This window comes from Lissotriton vulgaris, chromosome 3_1 (genome assembly GCF_964263255.1).
Source record: "Lissotriton vulgaris chromosome 3_1, aLisVul1.2, whole genome shotgun sequence".
Lineage (NCBI taxonomy): Eukaryota > Metazoa > Chordata > Amphibia > Caudata > Salamandridae > Lissotriton > Lissotriton vulgaris.
Genome location: NC_141689.1, coordinates 558,196,971 through 558,216,212, shown reverse-complemented (window position 1 = coordinate 558,216,212; position 19,242 = coordinate 558,196,971). Strand labels below are relative to the sequence as shown.

At 42.3% G+C, this 19,242-nt stretch overlaps 1 protein-coding gene across 2 annotated transcripts in view; it reads right to left on the bottom strand.

The window, feature by feature from the left end:
• The window catches only part of RASGRF2 (Ras protein specific guanine nucleotide releasing factor 2), a 1,825,430-nt gene that overhangs the window by 146,716 nt on the left and 1,659,472 nt on the right, over positions 1 to 19,242 (bottom strand). For both annotated transcript variants that reach the window (XM_086960835.1, XM_086960836.1), the window contains exon 24: positions 8,101 to 8,180. In XM_086960835.1, the coding sequence (XP_086816961.1) occupies positions 8,101 to 8,180 (80 nt within the window). The remainder of the gene's footprint in view (positions 1 to 8,100; positions 8,181 to 19,242) is intronic.

The window sequence follows — 19,242 nt, the reverse complement described above, 5'->3', positions numbered from 1 at the left end:
TCGGTTTCGGGGGTCTCGGGCCACCTAGCTCCCCCAGTTTTCGCCCCCTATGCTCCCCAAACCTTCCGATGCCAGGTGGGGGCCAGGGGTCCGGTGACGGGGGTCAGGATGTGTAGTTGCAAGGGGCAGTTATGGAGGAGCCCCGGAGTCCTGCTGCCGATTACATAGGCGTCCAAGCTACGCCCCCCCAGATCTTGCTTTAATGTGGTAACGTTGCACAAAAAGCATTTGTGCAAGACTGTGTTTGCTTGTTTTACCACTTTAGCCAAAGCTATTGAGAGCAGTAGTGGTAACAATGGTAATGGTTATGGTGGTAATGGCAGTTGTAATCTTGGTAATGATAGTGGTGGTGATGGTTATGGTAATGGTGGTGGCAATGGCAATGTTGGTGATGGTATCTAAGGTAGTGATAACAGTGGTAATAGAAATGGTGGTGATGGCATTGGTAGTGTTGGTAAATATCATGGTAGTGGCTGTAGTAATGACGGTGATAGTGGTAGTAGTGATGGTGTGGCACTCTACAACCTGATAATAATTACCATAATGGTTGGCTGCTCTGTGCTCCACATACCAAATAAGTTACCCGAGAAGTATGGCAAAGGGGCTACAGGATACTCTGCATTGAAATGAAATGAGCCAGCTGCATTTACACTTACAAAGTTCCCAGACACATAGATATGAAAAATATGAATGGCCTGGCAAATATGTAAGAGGAGCTGCTGGGGCTGGTTGAGGGCTGAGGCTCAGATTGCTGTGAGTTGCAGTCAAGGGCTATGAGTTGCAGTCAAGTGCTAAAAACGAGGGAAGGGAGAGTAGAATACATTATAACTATGAGCCACTGCAACAAGGAGGAGGATTAGAGCAGGAGCCAGTATCTCTTAGCCACAAGGAAGCAGTCACAAGGTAGGTGGGGCAGACTGGGACCACTATGAACACTGGTAACAACAAGCATTTGCAATGCAATATGTCTTGCATTTCTGAAAGTTTGAGCTTTGGTGTTACATCATTATTTGCAATGCCAATAGCTCAAACTTTTAGTAATGCAAGACCTATTGCATTGCAAATGCTTGCTAATGCTGTAGTAAAAAATCATTGGCGAGTCATACATACATACTGGTACACATGTAAATTTATCCACACATATACAAAAATATGCACAATCACGTAGTGTAAAACAAAACAAATATTGGCAAAGGAAGGACATCAAAAGTGTGGATTCCCGTATTGTCCTTACTGCAGGACAAAAGCCCTGGAAGTTCTATTAACAAAATGGTGCCTAACTTTAGGAAGTTGGGCGAGCCATGTAAAAAAAAAGGAAGGCGTGGACACCATTGTTAAAGTTGAAGGTGCCATGCTGCGCTGCTCACGATAAAATTAGAATATTGAAAATATAGAGTTTGGCGACCGGCGCCGAAGAAAAGAAAGGCGCGGCTCGCTAAACTCTATTTTTTTCAATATTGGAAGTTTTTTGTAAGCAGAGCAACATGCTGCCTTCATCTTTAAGCAGTTGACAGGCAGCCACGTGCAGTGCTGCTTACTGAAAGCATATAACATTAAAAAAATAGTTTGACGAGCTGTGCCGTAAAAAAGAAAGGCGCAGCGCACCAAACTCTATTGTTCAATATTGTATGATTTTCATAAGCAGCGCAGCATGCCACCTGTGCCGCACTGCTTAGGAAAAGCATAAAATATTGAAAAAAGAGTGAGCCGTGCCTTTTGTTGGAGTGGGGAGAGGTGTGCATTTTGAAAATAAAGGCGTGCAGCCACCATTGGCTGTATACTCTTTATAAATTAAAAGGTGCAAGTCGGGCGAGCAAAGCATTTTTTAAATATCAGGTGTGGCCGCCATTGCTGATAAAAATGAAGAGCTGGGGAATAAAATGAATTGTTACAAAAGTAGAGTTGGGCGAGCTGCGCACAACAAAAAAAATGTTGCGCTGCCGCCATTGTTAAAGTGCAAGCACAGCGTGCTGTGCTGCGAAACAAAATTATTAACTTGTGGGACAGCTTGTTGTGCCTGAAGCAGCAGGTAGGAGAAAGTAATGTAAGAAAATAGGGCTCACAGACTGAGCATACTGAGTTACAACACATGTAAGAGGGGCCGTCTTTATGGGAGATTATAACATGAGAAAAAAAGGTACTAAGGAGGGACGAGTAAGCCTATTAACAAATCAAAAGCCACCATTTACATAGGACAGTAACAGAGGCCAATTGAATAGATGGGCGGAAAATGGGTGGATCTTCAAGTCCATACCTGGATACAGCATGTCTCGAAGAGACAGCCCAAGCCCTGCCTAGGCAAGACCTAAAAAGGGTGGGGTAGAACAGGAGGCAGGATATTGCATCAAGTCGGAACTGCCATTTTTGGGGTCTGGCTGTCCCTCTGTGTAAACACAAAAAAAGCAATTAAAGTCAGGCTCACACTTTAATTCTGATAAACATTTTTAAAAAGGCCTACTGCATAGGAACAAATCACAAAAAATATTGTTTTCTGTATACAATGCATATATGAGATAAACAATTGAATGTTTAATGTAAAATAGTGCCTTTATAAATTTTAACGAATTACTACCTAGGAGGCCAATAATACCCATTGAACAGTAGCATGTAAGTGAAAGAGAAATACTTCTCCAGGCTTATCTCCATGAGGCTGACAATGTCTCAAATCAGTGGATGTAGGGAGAATCACATAAAGAAGCCAATAGCTGAAAAGGGATGACCCAAAGCCCATTGTCTATATAATAGACTAAAACTGTTTCCCATGTACAAGTACATTATTATGTGCATGTTCTCTGATCCCTCAATTTCCATGTGAAACATAGGTAACAAACCAGAGACTCCAAGCGCCAATCTAAGAATAAGAAAGACACTCCAATAGTTAAATTGGGGGATTGCACTTTTATGTGAGCAGTAGCTCCTTTTTGAGACAAAGTTTGTGTTAATTTCACTGTAAAGGTGATAGCCTAGTCCTCCACATGTATTTATTTTTCTTTATAGTGCTTCATTTAAACATTTTGTGATATTAAATAATATATATACATTTTTGCATAATTTACGCTGTCTTATATCTGTTCTCATTTTCAAACCTATTAGTTAGATCTCAAAGTATGGACCATAGCTATCAACAGAGAAACAAGGAAACTATGGGCTCATATGTAACCAATACAATATTAGGACCTGATATCGGGCCTCAGTTACAAAGGTAAACGTACATTTTTTTAAGTAAGTTTACCTTTTTTCTGGTATTCAGAAACTAAGAATTAATAGGTTTCAAACTGCAGAGACTCCGCAGATGACTAAGAACTTCGCACAAAAAATATATGGCAGGACTCTTTTTTAGTGCAGGTATCCACCTCAACGGTACAGTCTATTTAGTCATAAGCTTCCTATTAACTCGTAGTTTGAGAATACCAAAAATGAACGTAAACGTACACAAAAGTGTAAGTTTACCTTTCTGATTCAGGCCCATAGAGTTTGGCAGACAGGGCTGTCAGACACAAAATGAATGGAGTACACTGACAGCCAATGCCACGGTCAACATACCAACTTAGAGATTGGTGGGTCATAAATATTCCATCAACGGAGCCCCCGTTGGCTCCATCAGCTGAATACTTCCCCCCATTTAAAGGGCATTACTCCACCCGCCCAACAGAGGGTGGACGGTGTAATGCTATTTTTTTACTGGTCATCACCACCAGGAAAAACCTGCTGGTGTGAGACAGGAAAAAACCAATAATGAGCACCCCACACCCTGGGGAAAACTTCCTGTGTGTAAGGGTCATTAGTTTTTGTTCTTAAAAAACAAACTCCCATCTTAGGAGTTTGCTATTGACTAATTAAATAATGTCAATAGTTTGGTTTACAACTGTCAAAACCAATAGCGGCCACACACCAACATTTTATTATTACATAGATTTTTATGGAATTTTTGCACTGAGAAGAAAAACAATGCACTCACCTACAACCAGTGGCCGGCGGGTCAACAAGATTATGAGGACAGAAAAAGAATGGGGAAGAAAAAAGAGGGGGAGTGAGGAGGGGAGTTAGAGTAAAGTAAGGGGAAGGAACGAAAATGAAAACTAATGGAATGCAGAGGTGCAGGTCATCAAATATCTATGTTGCAACACCGTTTTAGCTCAACGAGGGGTCAAGGTGACCCGGGGTTGTCTACAGTAAGTAGGACACATAGATATACCGGGCATGAGAGTTCTCTAAAGGTATAAGATAGAAGTTTTAAACCTGTCCCCCAAGCCTTTTTAGAAGTTGGAACAATGTGTTCCACAATAGAGGTCAGCTTTTCCATACCAAGTAGGTCCCAAAGCTTGTGCAAATAATCCGTATGTCTGGGAACGGTTTCTGTACGACATATGGATAGCAAAACTTGTTTAGCGGCAGGAAGTGCTAAGGTAATAGCCCTCCCTCTCCTAGACTTCAGTGGATAAGCTAACTGGTTAGGTAACTTCCTAACAGAATGTAACTCGGGACGCAGGCAGGTGGTGGCAAACATCTGACCCATGTCCATGAGCACTTCTGTCCTGTAGCGGTGAAGTTTAGGACAGTGCTACAGTAATTGTATAAAACTGCTGGACACCCCACAGTGGCGCCAACACTGGTCATCGTATCCCCTCCTCCACCAAACCACATGCGCAGGTGTGAAGTACCAACAGTGGGTAAGTTTGACAAGGGTTTCTCTAACCGATGCGCTGCGAGCGGGTCTGTTTAGATTAGAGATAACTGTAATATATTCTGTGCTGTATTTGTCCTCCTACTGTTCATTTCCCCGGGCTTATAAAAATATTGCAGGGGTAGCCATGCGTTTGTCATTACACATTGCCAGAAAAATATGAAATTAATCCCACTGAGAGGGAATAATCCCATACATAACTGCAAATCCTCCGCCAATGTAAGACATTCAGTTGCAGAGGAACTCAGGAAAGCGTTGTGCACTAAGTCCAGACTTTCTCTGGCCTGATGCTTGAAAAGAGAAGACCTAATAAACAGTCACTGGGATGTGTGTGTGTTTTTTTTAAACAGCTTAATTAATTAATTTTGTTGGTACAAAATAACTATCCACCTCTGGGAAACAGTTTTTTATCATAAGGGATACCAACATTTCCTCTTGATGCTTCACATCAGCAAAGCTCTGGCAGAAAGAAAAACTACTGTCACTTTACACTACACATAATATAAAATAATCGTTCGTGGATCACATTGGACTTTACATTACTTTCCAAATGCTACATAAAACAATCAGAAAAAGGAACTGTATTGTGGACTACCGTTCAACAAAAAGTCAAGGGTAGCGTAAGTGGCATTATGCAATGTTACATTGTGTTTAAGGATCATTTTACTTGTAGAGCACATATACGAGAAACAAAAAAAATTGATCAAGACGGGAAAAAAGTAAAACAAGGGAAATAGGTAAATGAAATTCAAGAAAAAATTCAAAGATCCAGACTAACAAGATGGAGACACAAAAAGGTCAGATTTTCTGAGTCTTACTAAACTTTAACAAAAAAAGAAAAAAGTTTTTGAGTAAAGTGGAAGTAGAACATTTTTTCAATTTACGGGCAATTGCCACAGTAAAAGCTCTATCCCCAAAGGTCAAATAATAACAGTGGAAACCCAAACAACTGTCCCGAATTTGGGACAGTAAAATTAAATAAAAACAAACTGTGGTTGCTTAGAGCACAAGTATTCTCAATACAGTCAATGGACCCAAAGAAAATAAATGTCTTTCATTGGACATACGAAAAATGACAAGACAATTAGAAAACACTTTGTGCAATTTTTAATTTTATTATTCACATATATAAAAAAAAGCTTAAAGTGCTGGCATAGTAATTATACTGGCAAAAACCAAGGAGGCGGGGGTGGGTGTGGGTGTCCTTTTATTTTCCACTGACGTTGCCAGTTTGGTTCCTGTGTTTTTCAACCTTCTATTGAATTCTAAATTAAATAGGAAGCCACATACATCTATGCATAACGCTATTCATTTGATGGCCTTGCTTCTGCGTTTGCTTCATCCTGATTTCCTACTGAATGATTCACAATCATTAACATCTGTAAAATATTCAGTCATTCCTGCTCCATTTGAGTACTTTAATGATGATCACTGCTTTTGTTCGTTATGGCTGCTATTGTTAACCTTCCATTTGTTGGTTTTCATCTTTTAATCCACAGAAATGTTTCAGGTCTCTGTTTGCTCTCCTTGTCTTGGCCTCTCCAAGATCCTCTTTCGCTCCAATCCTGCTGTGAGCCAAGCAAGGGAGAGGGGTGTCCGCTCTGTGTGTTTCCCTGCTTCAGTTTTCTGTTGTGGCGAGTGTATATGTGACACTGTCCTGGCTACTGTCGGGGTGTACGGGCTGGCCTGCAGCGGCCTCCTGACGTTTGTATAGTGGCCCTCACACGAATGGTCCACAATATTACCCGCTGTTTCCCTTCCACTAAACTATTGTTACGGGGAGGGGTTCTAGCAATTCTCGGAGAGGGGAATAATACGGACTACAAATGTTGGGTGAATAACTTGCAGGCATTGGATTTACCATATGATTCCTGAATATTTCCCATACTAGTTCACCTGGATACTTCACCTGTTGACTGCAGGTAAAATCTCCAGGTGGAACACGATGGGAGTGGTGTTTCACTGGGCTCATTAGATTGAATGAATTATGAGTCTGCATTTATGCGCTCCATTCCTGGCATTTAAATGGTTTCGTTAGCTTGTCTTTCAAGAGACATAACACCAATGCCCTTAGGTAGAAAATACTTAAACCTCCAGTGCTTGTTATGACCTTCTTTCACAAGGGATTCGAAAGAAACATCATTAAACGCCAGGGGCACACAACCAGCACACTTTTTTAAGACTGGTAAATGTTAACTTAAAATGACCATAGTAAACATTTGCTGATATCTGATTTGAAGGTTTCTCACCCTGCTGACATTGGTGGGAATGAGTAAGCAGCCATGATGAAATCCTGTACATATTTTTCTAGTTACACCCTCCCTACCAGCCGCCCCTAGTAGACATGGTGATTTTATGCTGTGTTCAGAACTCCTGCACCCAGTTTTCCCAGGGGTAGGAACACTGGACCACCTATGACCCTGCAGAGTTGTAAATGTAAATGTAAATGTACATGAATTTATATAGCGCAAATCACCACTGGTTTCTAAGCGCTTGCTTAGGGAACCCGTCCTGGTATTCCCCTGTGAGATAACCCCGGCAGGGTATCCGCAAGGTGATAGCCAGGCACCCCGACGCGAGGGGCCATTGTGGAGATTAAGCAAGCTATTGCCCAGAGTCGCAGAGTGTGAACCCGTGAATCGAGTAGGCACCGGAGCGAGAATTGTCGAGTCCATGGACATTTTAGGACTGGTGGACAGTGTTGAAAGAAAGTGACCCCTCTCCTTCCTCTAGGTACCACCTCCATAGAATGGAGTTTCTGGCGACTGGGATGGCTGACACGATTCCAGAGAAAACCAAGACCAGCAAGGGAATGTGGAAAGGTCCTTGATTAATGCCTATCGTCTCCACATAGAGATGATCTCTGCTTGTTTAACACGTGGAAGGGAGCTTGATCAGCTAGACCGCTCCATAACTTCTTTTAAACTAACTATATGATTCTCGTGGATGTTATGTTGTATTCAAAGACCATTGCTAAAAGGGATTCCCAAAGAATTTCCTACAAACAATTAACGGGAAACATTTCTGCTAGTATGATAGAGCATGTAGGCTTCGTTTTAGGGAATGATCATCAATTCTACTGATGGATTAGACCGAGACTGGAAATGTATAACCTTTTCTCTGTTACTCAAACTCTATATTCTAGAATGGTTTATCGTGTGGTCTGTTTAAGGTAGTTCATTGTGTTAAATCTCATAACATAATACCTAGGAGAGAGTGTAAACTTCCTTCCCACTACAAGCACCCATGCCTGATGTTTCTCATTCTTCTACAAGGATTCACACAAACCACCAGTTTTTTAAGAGGCAGCAAGCAAAAGTGAAATGACTACAGAACCATATTGCCAATGAAATGTGCACAAAGGTATACAAATTAACATAAGTTACACATAACGAAGGGAGTTTGTAAAAACATACTTTCTTAGTGTTTCTCTGAGATTTTTAAATCTTCCTTCTGAAGAAACCGTCTTTTGCAGTTTGTCCATAAGTGCTTTTGTCTAGAAACAGAGAACAGAGGTGCATGGTTTAAAGTAACCCCACATTAAAAGAGACACATACATAATATGCATCACATAGCTAGCATCCTTTGTACAAATATGCTACAAAATACTAAAACATAATATAACACAGAAGTAAATAAGAGCGGCAACTGGTTGAAGAGGTTTTATATCGTGCTTCTTGAAAGATGAGTGTGAGATTCAGAGTTGGGTGGTGAGGTAACATGGTTCGAGTTCTAAAATAAGTTTCAATCCGGAAATCCCACCTCTGGAATCTCTTATGCCATAGGGAAAGAGTAGTGAAGTAATTTGAGAATCATTTGATTTTGTATTACCACCCATCCATAAAAGAGACTCTAGGGATTTAACAGTACATTGAGCAGAATTGCTGCTGGTTCACAGATTACCTTCAAACTCTAGGAAAATGCAGACATACCATTGCACAAAAATGAAATCATATTATAATGAACATGCGTATTGATAATTAAAAGATCTATATAATAAGGCAATCATTATAAAACATTCGTAAATGTATGCAGAAGGGGTACAAAATGCAAGTAAAAAGAACAAAAAGGAGTGACATATTTAAGCTAATATAAAGTTATTACAGTCGAGTTCTGATATAACAATGCTTGCTGCCCGAGCCAGCAGTCGAGGTGAAAGGCAGGTCAGGTCTTGGAGCATTAACTGAAGCAGGTGTTTAGAACAACGAAACGAGAAAGGTTGCTTTTCTTTCTTCTGCTCTACTTCTCTAGCCCAAAATAACAAGCAGAGAAGACATATTTATTTTTTACACTCCTTCTAGAATCTTTCTGCATGTTTCTATACATTCTGGCCACTGCAGCTTTTTCTTTTTGTAAAAACTGACTTGTATTGAACTGTTTATAATTTCTGTTTACAACAAATATCTAACAGGTTGTTGATGTGTTTCATTTTGCAGTAGAGGATTTCGTTATATTCTTCATTTTTGAAAACCCGCTCGCTCTTTCATATGAAAGAGCTGTGCACCAAGGTTTTCAGTGGTTTGTGGGAAAGGTGATGGTGTGACCATGTATTATATGTGGTAAAGCTCCTGGGTTACATGATAAGGATATTGCAAGTCACCTGGGAGTTTCATAATCTTATAAAAGAACTCGGTCTTTGGCATCATTCCTCTATATGGTTACGGAACTCCTAGGTAACTTGCAAAATCTTTATAGTGCACGGCACGCCATATATATCAATTTTGCACTTGGGCATGTGCTACCAAGTAAGGACTTTGATAAAATTGAAACACTTACACACTTTCAATCGGGGGGTGTCTCTATGTTGTTAATTGCCTTAATAGAAAATGCCCAGAACGCACAGTAACTCCCCCTTTCCCAATGCAAGTATGCAAACACAACAAACAAGTTATATGATATTCACATTACATCCTTTAGGGGCACAATTAGACCCGAACTTCGGGGGGTGGAGGGGAGGGCTATCGGGTCAACCGAGGAAGGCAAGACTAACACTGGGTTGGAGCAATCCTTAAGGCCACTACAAGAAAATAGAGTGGTAAATTGTGATTTTTAACCATACTGGTCAAACCTGATATGATTACAACAGGTTTCTTTTTTTAAATATATTTTTTATTTTATTTTTTCAGGTCATCATCTAAAACAAATAAGAACAATTCAATTCATACAGGATAAACATCAAAGAGAAGCAATCCAAGTAGACACAATTATAATTGACTAATTCATTCATAGAACATTTCAATATTCAATTAATCATTAGCAACATGAATAAAATCCTGTCTAAATTTTTTCCAAATCTTATCAAACTTTAGCAGCGAGGAGGGACCCCTTGCTTTAGCCAAAGGGAGCTCTAATTCATATATCTGAAAAATAACGGAGCACCATTCGAAACTTGAGGAGCATTCCCTGAGATCCATGGTCTAGCAATACAAAGTGGGGCGGATACCAGCATAATTGTCAGTGGCGGCTCCTCTATAGGGGTGTTTGGGTGCCGCCCCCCTTCTTTCTCACCGTGCGAGAAGGCAGAAACATAAATGGTAATAACTACCATTTGTTTCTGCCTTCTCGCACCGAGAGAAAGCAGATGTTCCTGGTTGGGGGTGGGTAGTCCTGGTCGATGGCAGGGGGGGGTGGCTTGCCCACTGTTTTTCATACTGACTGTTTGGCAGCCTGTGGCCGCCCAAACAGTCCACATGAACAACAGTGGGCAAGCCACTCCCCCCTGCCCTCGAGCAACACCTACCACTCTCCCTGTTCTCTATGTATGCTGCAGCATACAGAGAGAAAATTACCTGGGTGAGGCGCGGCCTCACCAATCACAACGCTGCCATTGCAGCGTTGTGATTGGTGGAGGGGAGGGAGGCTGCCTTCCTGATGATGAGCGCTGCAGCCAGGAATTCAAAATGCAGGACGGTGGGAGTCGGGAGTCTCAGGACAGTAAGTTTTACTTTTATTTTCTATATATTTTTTTCGTTTAAACCCATCCCGCCCCCCCCCCCCCCCCATGCCCTCCGTGGCGCGACGACAACCCCCCAACCATCCGTAATAATGGCCGCGACTGGTGTAAGGATTTAGATTTGAGGCCCTCAAAAGCACCTATGCTCCCGAGGCTAGGCTCCCAAGGACTTGCGTAGACCGTGCTATATTCCTTTTAATGGGAGTTATTCATCTGATACGTTATCTGATGACGTGCGGAGCGCAGTTGAATGTTCACATTCTGTATTAGGTTTGCACATTTGCCAGCACTTTCCAGCAATGACACTTGCCTTTGTGGCTTCACGAGACAGTGCCTTCCTGGGATGATTGTTATTCCCTTTCCTGCTCTCGGTGGCACCATGTGGTCCAAATATATTTTTCCTCACGAGTACTTATTAGTTTGACACTACTTTTTTGGCAAAGCGCAGGAATATGTGCTGATATTAGTTATAAACGCTGCTTTCTAAATGACTAAGAGGATAACGTGCAACTGCCTGATACATATCTAAACACATATAATATGATACATTGCCAACCACCAAACTGGAAAAGCGGGTCTTGTAACCAGGACTTTAAGTGGGATGGAAAAACTTTGGGGTATCTCAATTTGAGGGTAATCCCAGTTACTTGGGTATCTTGTTGGTTAATAGACCAGCCCGTAGCCTAGTGACTGGAGATGTGTGCAGGTATGTGTTGCTTGTGCACACCTGTGTAAAGTATGTATGCTCATGTATCTACATGCAATTTGAGGGCCTTTTTGGAATTATAAAGAATATCAAAGTCAAGCTCGGCAGTTCCAGGCACTGCCTTCGGACCCTGGATACCCAGGCTTGAATCCTGGCCTCGGCGCTAGACAACATTATGTGATTCTGGGCAAATCACTTGGGGCCAGATGTAGGTAGCCTAATACCGGTCGGTAATGGCCAAAATTACAGAATTTCGGCCGTTACCGACCGGTATTAAGCTTTTCAGATGTAGGAGGCCAAATTGAAGGATTCGGTAATTTACCAAATCGGTAAATTAACGAATCCTTAAGTTACCGAATTGGTAATTTACCGCATCCCTAATGTAGGGAGCACTCAAGTGAGTGCATTTCCCATTTAATGATTCATTATTTACCACCAACTACAAATTGGGGATATATGATGTTACAACGCGGACTTTTACTCCGCATACCGTTACAACGCGGTTTTTACAACGCGGATACTGTAACAACGCATGTATTTACAACGCATTTTTTTACAACGCAGGTACCTTTACAACGCATACCATTACAACGTAAGTATTGGTAAGTATATGTTAATATTAATAATATAATAGTAACTTAATTTTAAAAATATAATTTAATGTAATTTTAAATAATTTAATTTCCGTTTATTATTTAAAATTTAAATTAATATTACTTTATTTTTACCATGTACCCCTGTACCCCAGAAACTGAAAACTGACCCTAAACCCCAAAAATAAATTAAAGTAATTTTATGAAATATAATTTAAATTAATTATTGAAAATTAAAAAAAATATAACATTATTTTTACCCTGTACCCCTGTACCCCAAAAACTCAAAACTGACCCTCAACCCCAAAAAAAATGCAATGTAATTTAATTTAATTTATTTACTATTAAATAATTTAATTTAAAATTAAATTTAATTTATTTTTACCCTGTACCCCAAAAACTGAAAACTGACCCTGAACCCTAAAAATACCCCTTTACCCAAAAACTAAAAACTGACCCTGAACCCTAAAAATACCCCTTTACCCAAAAACTGAAAACTGACCCTAAACCCTAAAAATACCCCTTTACCCAAAAACTAAAAACTGACCCTGAACCCTAAAAATACCCCTTTACCCAAAAACTGAAAACTGACCCTGAACCCTAAAAATACCCCTTTACCCAAAAACTAAAAACTGACCCTGAACCCTAAAAATACCCCTTTACCCAAAAACTGAAAACTGACCCTGAACCCTAAAAATACCCCTTTACCCAAAAACTGAAAACTGACCCTGAACCCTAAAAATACCCCTTTACCCAAAAACTGAAAACTGACCCTGAACCCTAAAAATACCCCTTTACCCAAAAACTGAAAACTGACCCTGAACCCTAAAAATACCCCTTTACCCAAAAACTGAAAACTGACCCTGAACCCTAAAAATACCCCTTTACCCAAAAACTGAAAACTGACCCTGAACCCTAAAAATGCCCCTTTACCCAAAAACTGAAAACTGACCCTAAACCCTAAAAATACCCCTTTACCCAATAACTGAAAACTGACCCTGAACCCTAAAAATACCCCTTTACCCACAAACTGAAAACTGACCCTGAACCCTAAAAATACCCCTTTACCCAAAAACCCTAAACTGACCCTAACCCCTAAAAATACCCCTTTACCCCAAACATATAACATTTAAAAAATAACTATATACTTACCAATACTTACGTTGTAATGGTATGCGTTGTAAAGGTACCTGCGTTGTAAAAAAATGCGTTGTAAAAACATGAGTTGTAACAGTATCCGCGTTGTAATGGATGCGTTGTAACAGTAGTGCGTTGTAAAAAATGCGTTGTAACAGGTGCACACCACAAATTGGAGGTAAATATCGAAATACGTTAAAAAAGCAATTTTGTGCTTTTTTAACAGTGGCATGTGGCAAACATACATGCCCTTAGGGCATGTATGTCTGCATCATGTGCACCCATGCACTATTCAGGGGTGCAACAGGGTGTCAATGTGACACCCTGCCACCCTTGTAAGTCTTCCCCCTATTACCGATTAGATATTTACAGAATCGGTAATTCCCATTCATTCCGATGGGCCTTCTGGCCCATAGGAATGAATGGGAATTACCAATTTGGTAAATACCGAATCGATAATTACCTAATATTACCTATTCGGTAAAATTTTCTGAATCATTAACATCACATTTACCGATTCCTAAATACCAAATCGGTAAAACTTGGTATTTAGGAATCTGTAATATTTGATTACCTACATCTGGTCCTTGATCTCCATGGGCCCGATTCAGAGAATGAACTTAAGATTCAATCCTAAACTTACTACTGTTTTGGTATTCAAAGATTGCACTTACTACTTTTAGTATTCACAAAATGAACTTACTACTTTTGGCATTCACAGAATGCACTTACTACTTTTGGTATTCACAGAATGAACTTACTCATTTCGGTATTCACAGAAGTTAGGACTCCTAACTTTAGGACTCCTAAATGCCTTCTGTGAATACCGAAAGTCCTAAAATTATAATTTTTCTCAATTTAGTTGTATTAAAGTTAGGACTCCTAACTTTAGGACTCCTAAATGCCTTCTGTGAATATCGAAAGTCTTAAAATTAGGATTTTTCTCAATTTAGTAGCAGTAAAGTTAGGACTCCTAACTTTACTACTACTTTACGCCACTCCTCGCAGGACCCGCTGCGCGGGTCCCGCTTCGCGGGTGAGGACCGCTGGGAGAGACTGGTCTGTGTCCTGGGCGCTGTTGTTTTGGAGCACAGGGGAAGAGCTGCAGGGCTGCGAGCGACTGCAGGGACTCCAAGTACCAGGAGTCCCTGCCCGGCCAATAGTCTACACCTGGCCCGCTCTCCCTGCAAGCCCCGCCCCCAGTGAACGGACCTTTTAAAATCCTACCTCTTTCCCGCTCTGGTGGGACGCTCTGTTTGTCTGGACTGCCCTTTAGCCAGCAAGGACTTTGCCTGTGGATTCCTGCCCTGGAACTTTGTTGCTGCCTGAAACGCCACTCCTCGCAGGACCCACTGCGCGGGTCCCGCTTCGCGGGTGAGGACTGCTGGGAGAGTCTGGTCTGTGTCCTGGGCGCTGTTGTTTGGGAGCAAAGGGGAAGAGCTGCAGGGCTGCGAGCGACTGCAGGGACTCCAAGTACCAGGAGTCCCTGCCCGGCCAATAGTCTACACCTGGCCCGCTCTCCCTGCAAGCCCCGCACTAGTGAACAACCCTCCCTATAACTGTAACAACGCTCACCGCAACGCGGGAGCGCGCGGGAGCGCGCGGGAGCGCCCGGGGCTAAGCCCGGGCAAAGGGCGGGCCGTCTGTGGCCGTCAGGGGCTGAAGGAGGCCGGGCTGGGCCAACTCATTGACGTTTATGGTTAAGTAATCGTCTTCGTTAGTATTGTGGACCATACCTATTTATTTTGATCTGTGTCATATTGTGATAACGTACTTATTGTGTTGTTGAGGGGGGCTGTAAATAATGTCTGTAACACACAATAGCACTAGCACTAGCCTGGCCTCCTCCCAGGCAGAGGGTGGATTAACCATCCCTGGTCCTTTAGACAAATTTTTCAACCGTGTTACCCAAGATATTGATAAGGAAATTTCTCTAGCTGAGAAACGTGCCGAGCGTAGGCTGTCAATCGAGCTTCTTAAGAATTCCGCAGACAAACGTTTACCGCAAGTCTTCCCGGCATTAGTCACCCCTCTGTCGTCCACAACCTTGCCCGTTGTGTCTGATGTACTTAATGTATCTCCTCTAATACTGGAGACCGAGGGCGGTCTGAATTTGGAGATCTCCACTTTGTCTATAACCCCATCTGTACAGCCTATTGATTTTCCAATCTGTATAGCTGAAACTAGTGTGTCCACTAGAGCGCTCAACGTAAAACCATGCGCGAAAAGAAAGAGGAGTACTGCTCCAAGGAAATGTCATTCCTCTAAACCCCCAACTAAAGTTAGGACAGTTGCAAAAAACCTTCTGTCCACCCAAAAGGAGCATAGTGGGGTTAGTGAAAGTAGTGACCCATTAAATGAGGGGGGAACTGTTCTTGTAGCGAGTTCAAGCCTTACCACTAATGACTCCCTGGGGAAGGGGCTGGTTGTGAACGCTCCCTCGACACATCCACTGATACCTGAGCTGGAAAAGCTATTAAGGTCACTTTTGGCACCTATAGAGGATCAAGTCAATAAGATAATTAGTCGTCTGGATCATTTTGAGCAGGCCACCTTTGACAATTTTTTCTCTACGAAATTGTTAATCAAATCACAACCTAGGTTAAATGAGAGTAGCAAGTTTCAGGAAACCAATGGAAAGGAAAAAAATCTGCCTATTATTGAAATAAAATCCGCGGCAGGCAGAACTACAAATGGGTCCCAGAAAAAAGGTCCAAGTCAATTGACTAACCCTGTAGTGTTAGCCTGTCCGGGCACTAGTACAGGGAAACAAACAACTAAGGTCCCAGACCCATTGCCCAAGGGCAAGAATAAAGAATGTCCGCAAGGTACTACTTCTGTCCCTAACAACCCTCAGCCTCTGCCAAGTATTCCTAAACCCCACTATAATGTTGGAGCAGTGGGCAATAATGATTCCAGGTTAAGTAATATTGCACCCACTAATTCTAAGCCAACATTAAATATCCCTATATCTCGTCCCATTGTTCCAGCTATTACACAACCATTACTCCTTCCTATGAAGCCTCCTCAAAAGATACCCCCTATGAATCTTACCCCGGATTCCTATCCCTACGTCGCGGTCCTTACCAACGTGCCAACTCTTTTGGTTGGTCAAAGAGAAACCTTCCAGATGCTTAAAAACAAGGTAATGCACTGGTTAAGGGTAAACAGATTACTACCGGGGGAAGTGGATGGGTTGATAATAGGGGTAAGGAGGATTGACTGGATTGGTCATACTCCCAAAAACTTGGGGGGGGATTGTATTGTTATCAATTTTCAAGATCCCAGGGTGGCTGGCTGGATAACGAGGCAGGGCTGGGGTACAAGCAGTGGCGGAATTGGCATTGTAGACCTTATGTTTTTTACCCAAGGCAAACCTGTGTTCAAGTAGGTTTGCCTAGGAACTCAAGCTGCTCTAATAATTTTTCGTTGGTAGGGGTTGCCCCATCCATTACTCCATTACAATGGCAAACCCATGGCAATGGCCCAAATTATAACTCTTTGGAAGGTATGCAATGTTTGGGTTGGGGTTGCTGACCACATTTTGACTATTGGAATAGCTGGGGAGGTACATTTTGTTGGAACTCATGTTGGAACCTTGACGTCCCTGAATCAAATATTAATGTTGTGTTAATTGAAGCAAATGTTGGTGAAAAGATTGTCCTCGAGGAGGCACCTATTGGGGAGTTAGTGCAAAACCTGGGGAGTGGGGAACTGCATGCATTATGTACCACTGACTCTCTAGGAGTGGAGCAAAACACTATGGGTAATGACCAAAATTGGGGAGAACATGATGGTAGCCCTGTGAACCCCCCTATATCCACCTCCATAAGAACAGTATGCGGGGATGGACCTGTTGTAGGGAATTTCATATCTTGGAATATTGCAGGACTGGGGAGCAAGTTGATGTCACAATCATGGATCGATTTTATTAATGGGTTTGACTTGTGTATTCTACAGGAGACATGGGCTTGTGACCCTATCTATCTTCCAGGTTATTTAAATTTCTCAATCCCAGCAAGTAGAGGTCCCAGTGGTAGACCCATGGGAGGCCTCACAGTTTGGATTAGGCAGAGCTTGGATGCTACTATGAAAATGTGGGATTTGGGTTGCAGAGATATTTTAATGCTGCGAATTTCCTCAGTAAAGTGGGGTGTGATAGATTTGTATAACATCTATGCTAGAGGCACCAACACCGGGAGTTCCCCTACTCTAGAGGCCTTATCCACCTTTTGGCAAACCAAGTCCCTTGGAAATCGAGTAATAATAGCTGGGGATTTGAATAGGACTTTTGAACCCCTAGATAGTACTGAAGACCCCTTGGGGCAGGAGGAAGATAATCTATGGGGAGTCCCTTCTTTAAACCTAGCCCCCGTCAACGCTGGACGAAGGATATACTTCTCCTAAATGCTATGTGTTTGGAACACGGGATGAGAGCCCTGAATGGGAGAACAAAGGGAGATAAGGAGGGTGTGTGTACATTTGATAATGGTCACAATAGAAGTAGGATAGATTACGTTATATGTAGTCTTAATCTCTGGCAGGGAGTTTGTGACATGGAAATCAAGGGCAGGATAGAAAGTGATCACAACCCCCTCTGTGTGACTCACACATGGTGGAACTCTGCCCATTCCAATTCCCAGGCAAGCGACGGTTTGCTCCCGGACATGGCAAATGATATGCGCAGATTGAAATGGCCATGTGTCTTGGAGAATGCAGCATCTATGGATTTCATTGGTTCTGAGGTGGATAATGCTCTTGCCTCTATGGAATTAGCAACTTCTATAGTCCCAGGGTCCATGGCAATCACTGATATCCATAACAATCTCTTTGCTCTTCTAAAACCTCATTTCATGAGAGCAAGTAAGGGAAAACGTTCAGCACCCCCTAAACCAGCTAGATGGTTCAATCAACAGTGTAGGGTAGCTAGAATAACCCTGGGTAATGCCATTAAAAACAGGGATAGGGCTGCAATTAAAGTAGCAAGGAAGTAATACAATTTAAGCATCTCCCTGGCAAAATAAATGTGGGATGAGACGTATTGGGATGATTTAAAGGAGGCCTCTGGAGCCAAGGATTCCAGGCTCTTCTGGAAGTTAGTGAAGTGGGGTAGAGGTGGTATCCCAAACAAACCAGATAATAATGTTGTAGAGTCTGCTTGGGTGAACTATGTTAGGCCTCAATATGCAGAGACCAAGGAGATGGTGGCGGGGGAAGCAATTCCAGCTGTATTTCCCAAAGACAATCTGTTTTCCGCCAAAGAAGTTGAACTAGCAATATGTTCAGCACAAGGGGGTAGGGCCCCTGGTTTAGATGGGATACCCTCGGATGTTTTTAAAAACGATAAAAATAGGTGGGTCAGGTATGTGTTCCTACTGGGGAATGCCATCGCAAAAGGTGCGCTAGTCCCAGATCAATGGAAGGGAGCCATTATTATACCGATCTATAAAAAAGGAGATCGATCCCTTCCGGCAAATTATAGGCCAATAAGTTTGATTGCCACTATCCAAAAAGTGATCGGGAAGATGGTGGTAAACAAACTTATGGAATGGGTGGATGAGAATAATTCCCTTTCCCCTTTCCAGGCAGGCTTCAGGAGGGCCACTAGCACCGTCAACCAGGTGCTTCGTTTTACTATGTTGCGGTGGGGGACGGTACTTCTTGGCAAGGGCAGCCTGTATGTCACTTTTGTCGACTTGCGGGCTGCCTTTGACTTAGTTCCAAGAAGTAAGCTCTGGGCAGTTTTAAAGAAGATAGGTATTCCAGCAGAATTGCTCACCTTAATTATGAGGCTACACGAGAGCAATTTTGCCAAAGTACAGTGGGGGTTGAATGGCCAATCTTCTATCGACTTTCCAGTAGAACGAGGGGTTCGCCAAGGTTGTGCAATGGCACCCTTGCTTTTTACATTATATATTAATGGGATAGTTGGTAGGATGCTGGATGCCAGTGTGGATGCTCCTTCGTTAGCGGGCCTCAGGGTTCCGATCCTGATGTTCGCTGACGATACGTTAATAATGTCTAAGACCCCCGCTGGGTTACAGCGTGCCTTGGATATTTTTGACGAGTTCTGCCTGGAGCATGGTCTCGAAGTTAACGTAGGCAAGACCAAGCTAATGGCTTTCTCCCCAGGATGTAAACCTCGCCCTAGGATACACATGAATAACAT